We start from the raw sequence: 5,000 nt of genomic DNA on the forward strand, positions 1-5,000 counted from the left end.
AGAGGAGAGTTCGTCTTTGACTCAGCTGCATGTTTCTTTGAGACCCTTGTAATAACCTTTATTATTGTTTAGAGTTTAAACAAATGATTATACATTATTGTGTCCCCATGGCAGATATGAGGAAGAGTGTGTGCTACCGCAACTTCAACGACACGTGCGAGAACGAGCTCTCCTTCAACATGACTAAGAAGATGTGCTGCTGCGCCTACAACGTGGGCAAAGCCTGGAACAAGCCCTGCGAGCCCTGCCCTACCCCAGCCACCTGTGAGCATGCTCTCTCTCTCTCTCTCTCTCCTCTCTCTCTCTCTCTCTCTCTTTCTATCCCTAGTTCTCCAGTGCACCATATTTATAACATTCATTTCCAAGTGACTTACAAATCAGTAAAAATGTATTTCTCAAAGATACCAGGTGATGTTGAAGATCACCGTAATACATACAGTAAAAGTCCTAAGTGTTTTGGGGTAAAAATGTGTGTCCTTTTAGATCTGCAAAGAGTTACCTGTAATAGCTGATTCCTGAATCTGTTCTATTTGCAATCCCCTCTCATTCACCTCTCTTGTTCTTGTACCTCTGCAGCGGCATATCAGTTCCTGTGTGGTAACCAGGCGCCTGGCTTCATCATCGACATCCACACTGGAAAGCCTGTTGGTGAGTTCTTTATTGTCAAGTCAAGTCAAGTCATATTTATTTATATAGCACACTTAAACGCAATGTTATTGACCCAAGGTGCTCAGAAATAAAATAAACAGTAATAAAAACTTCATATCCCTGCATCACTTTAAAACAAGTTCATTAACTTCTTTACTCCATTTTAAAACCAAATTCAGTTGAATTAAAGAGCAACAACATATTTAGGGATAGTTCTTCCTCTTCAGAAATGCCCACTTGAGAAAAAAAAATATTTAGGCTCTCAAGTGGACTGAACACAATTACTGTATATCCAGTCATTGACTGAACATAACTTAGTAACTGAATTAATTTCAAGAAGTTATTAACAAGGCTGAAATGGTAACAAAATGGAAAACAAGTATGCTCAGTCTTGATCAATTTAGCATAAGTGAATAAATGCAGGAGCCTGTTAGTTTAATGCAAGGCTCAAGAAAGATTTTTACTGATGGTAGGAGTGCACTGCTTTTACATTCGGCCAGTAAACATGTGCTTTTAAGTGCCTCTGGCACCAGGCTCCTGAGCTGCCTTTTCTGCAGCACGAGCCGAGCTAGAGCACATTTAGTGGTAGCACAACATTCACCACCAACTTCAGTCATAAAGCCCTTATGACAGATATATGATACATTTCAGTGACATTATTTTGAAGTGATTTTCCTAGTGCTCCTAGTGCTTAAGACCATAAATAATAATCATGGCTATGCCTTTGGCGTGATTTTCCCTACACAGATATCGACGAGTGCCGCGAGATCCCTGGCATCTGTGCCAACGGCGTGTGTATCAACCAGATCGGCAGCTTCCGCTGCGAGTGTCCCATGGGCTTCAGCTACAACAACATCCTGCTGATCTGTGAAGGTACGGCCCAGCCCTCCACAGCACAGCCATACCATTAGCCCTTAGACAGATAGACAAAGCAGCAGCATTAGCAGTGCTAGCAGCGTCCTTAGTGTGACTGGGGGGCCAAGCTGATCAGCAGAATGCGGCGCCGCGCAAAGCTCTTTCCCACATGAGTTATCCCCCGGTCTTGTAAAGCGCGGGTGGAGGATTGGTCCCGCCGGAGCCAGCGGCGGCGCACGGCTGCCAAGGACTTCAATCACGCTAACGCAGGGGACCGGTGGAAAGAGGAGGGGACTGGGAGCCGGGCCCAAAACTGCCCAAAAGCTGCCGATGTCCCTGGGGCCCCCCACCGCTTGCGCATGTGTTAACCTCACAATGTTCCTTTACGAGACGTTTATGGATGGTTTGACTGATTGTGCACCCCCACACACACACCTCCATTCCCCTACACCCCTCCTCCCCCCCCACCACCACCTGTCTTTTCTCCGCAGACATTGACGAATGCAACAGTGGCGAGAACCTGTGCCAGCGCAACGCCAAGTGCATCAACATCCCTGGGAACTACCGCTGCGAGTGCTCGCCTGGATATAAGCTCACCCCCAGTGGGGCGTGTCAGGGTGAGTCTGCTCCCAGCGTGCAGAGCTTGGGGGAGGGGGGGGGGGACACTATCTCCTAATTACAGGGGAATGAAGTTCCCGGGCGGTTTCAGCCTGTTGGAACTGACATTTCCCTGGCAGATTTGATTCCCTGTTGCCTATTTAGTTTCTATGACTTTTGGCACATCCTCGCTGTCTCATTTGTTCCTCTCCTCAATTGCGCTGACGTTATGTTTTTTTTTACTCACGCTGCCGCCAGACCGCAACGAGTGTCAGGAGATCCCCAACGTGTGCAGCCAGGGCCAGTGCATCGACATGGAGGGCAGCTACCGCTGCATCTGTGGCAACGGCTTCAAGGCCTCGGCAGACCAGACCATGTGCATGGGTGAGCACTCCGGTCCTTCAGACTGCCGACAGTAGATGTTACAAACTGCTGCAGAAGTTCTGTCTCTCTTGCCCCACATCAATCTAACCACCCCTGGCCCTCTCTATCTCTCTCTCTCTCATGTGTGTGTGTGTGTGTGTGTGTGTGTGTGTGTGTGTGTGTGTGTGTGTGTGTGTGTGTGTGTGTGTGCAGACATTGATGAGTGTGACAGGCAGCCATGTGGCAACGGGACCTGCAAGAACTCGGTGGGCTCCTACAACTGTCTGTGTTTCCCCGGATTCGATCTCACACACAACAATGACTGCATGGGTAAGTCTTAGAGCTCTCTCCAGCCCACCCCCCCCCCTCTCTCTCTCTCTCTCTCTCTCTCTCTCTGTGCGGCCATTTTATGGACCTATTAGTCATCTCCTTCAGCTCATATCCTCTACTGAGTAATATGGATGAGCTGGGAGAGTGAAAGTGATGCGAATTCCTGCTGATAGCCCTCTCTCTCTCTCTCTCTCTCTCTCTCTCTCTCTTGCTCTTTCTCTTTTTCTCTCTCTGCTATCTCTCCACTCACTCACTCACACATCCATCCACATGCCTCTTTCTCCTTCCCATCTTTATATCTCCTTCCCCTCTCTACTCCATCTCTCTCTCTCTCTCTCTCTCTCTCTCTCTCTCTCTCTCTCTCTGGCTGGTGCAGATATTGATGAGTGTAGCACCCAGGCTGGTCAAGTGTGTAGGAATGGCCAGTGCATCAACAACGTGGGCTCCTTCCAGTGCCTGTGTCACGATGGCTACGACCTCACCCCTGATGGCAAAACCTGTGTTGGTAAGCTATTCTACTCTACTCTTACCTACTCTTGAATTCTATTTGATTCTATTCTATTCTACTGAATAGACCCATGCTTATAAGAGAGCAAAGCCATCTCTGTGTCCATCAACTGATGTCCTTGTGCTGCATTAATGCTGACGCCCTTTGCTCTTAGATGTGAATGAGTGTGTGACATTCCCTGGGGCCTGCTCACCTGGCACCTGTCAGAACCTGGACGGCTCTTTCCGCTGCATCTGTCCTCCGGGCTACTCCGTGCAGAATGACCAGTGCATTGGTGAGATCCCCGTGGCACCCAACACACACACACACACACACACACACACACACACACACACACACACACACCTCCAACACATCAAACATTCATGCAGCTTTAGGAGCTCCATACACAATGCCACCGGACTCAAAATTAGAGCAGACAGACCCCTGACGGATTTGTGCCACTGCTGGTTGACGGCAGATGGATGGATGGTGACAAGCACTGTCTCCTGGTACATGGCCGTCTGGTAGGGGTGCTGGCCCGCACGTACCCAGCCCCTTCCCACTGCCATCTGCCGCACTGCAGCCCTGCGCCCTGTCCACCTGCCCTGAGGACACTCCTGACCCACTCTCACCCCTTCATCACCTTCCACCCCTCTTCTCTTCTGTCCGTCCAGACATCAACGAGTGCGAGTCCGAGCCCAACATCTGCCAGTTCGGCACCTGCACCAACACACCCGGAAGCTTCCAGTGTGTCTGCCCGTCTGGGTTCGTGCTCTCTGATAATGGCAGGCGCTGCTTTGGTAAGACATCAGTTCTATGGCATGTGCTAAGTGTCCCCACACATCTCTATGAAAAGAAAGCAATTATATATTCTCTCCCCATCTCTTACAGTTATCTCTGCTTGTTATTAAACAAAACATCCCCCTCTCCTCTCTCTCTCTCTCTCTCTCTCTCTTTCTCTCTCTTTTCTGTCTCTCTCTGTGTTCTCTGCTTTAGACACACGGAAGAGCTACTGCTTCACACGTTTTGATGCGGGCAAGTGCTCCGTGCCGAAGGCCTCCAACACCACCAAAGCCGTGTGCTGCTGCAGCAAGATGCCCGGCGAGGGCTGGGGAGACCCCTGCGAACTGTGCCCACGGGAGGGGGAAGGTGCACATAGCACATAGCACAACATAGCCTAGTTTACAGTAGTGGCCATACGCAAAGCTAAGGAAGCTAAGCTAACCCTTTTGTTCTCACTTGTTTCTCCCAGCTGCCTTTGACATCCTCTGTCCTTATGGTCATGGAACTGTGCAAAATGCGGAACATGGTGGAAGAGAAGGTGAGAGACTTGCATGAATCTCCTGCTGTGGAGATGAGATGGCCGTCCTCCACAGGGTCACACATATCACTGTATCATATCATATCCTATCATATCACTGTATCATATCATATCCTATCATATCAGAGGTTCCTTGTTGGTGGAATGAGTTGCCCAGTGCTCTCTGTTCTAAACGAGGTGTCTAAAGGCATCTGTTCAACATGCACTTAGTTAATTAAGTGTTTCTTATGAGTTATGGTTTGAATATTATATTATAGTGTATTATAGTTTTTGTTTATTTTCGTTGTTAATGTAGTCTTACCAACTTTTAACTGTTCACTGTTAATTTAACTATTGTATTGTTTTATTTGTAAGTCGCATTGGACAAAAGTGTCTGCCAAATCCCATAACCACTAA

At 48.4% G+C, this 5,000-nt stretch overlaps 1 protein-coding gene across 1 annotated transcript in view; it reads left to right on the forward strand.

The window, feature by feature from the left end:
• The window catches only part of fbn2b (fibrillin 2b), a 64,118-nt gene that overhangs the window by 47,062 nt on the left and 12,056 nt on the right, over positions 1–5,000 (forward strand). Inside the window, 11 exon segments of the mRNA XM_048251968.1 lie at positions 115–264; positions 577–648; positions 1,396–1,521; positions 1,995–2,120; positions 2,359–2,484; positions 2,677–2,793; positions 3,170–3,298; positions 3,456–3,575; positions 3,958–4,083; positions 4,280–4,432; positions 4,536–4,604. Coding sequence (XP_048107925.1) covers positions 115–264; positions 577–648; positions 1,396–1,521; positions 1,995–2,120; positions 2,359–2,484; positions 2,677–2,793; positions 3,170–3,298; positions 3,456–3,575; positions 3,958–4,083; positions 4,280–4,432; positions 4,536–4,604 — 1,314 coding nt within the window.

Source organism: Alosa alosa, chromosome 9 (assembly GCF_017589495.1).
Source record: "Alosa alosa isolate M-15738 ecotype Scorff River chromosome 9, AALO_Geno_1.1, whole genome shotgun sequence".
NCBI classification, from domain to species: Eukaryota; Metazoa; Chordata; class Actinopteri; order Clupeiformes; family Clupeidae; genus Alosa; species Alosa alosa.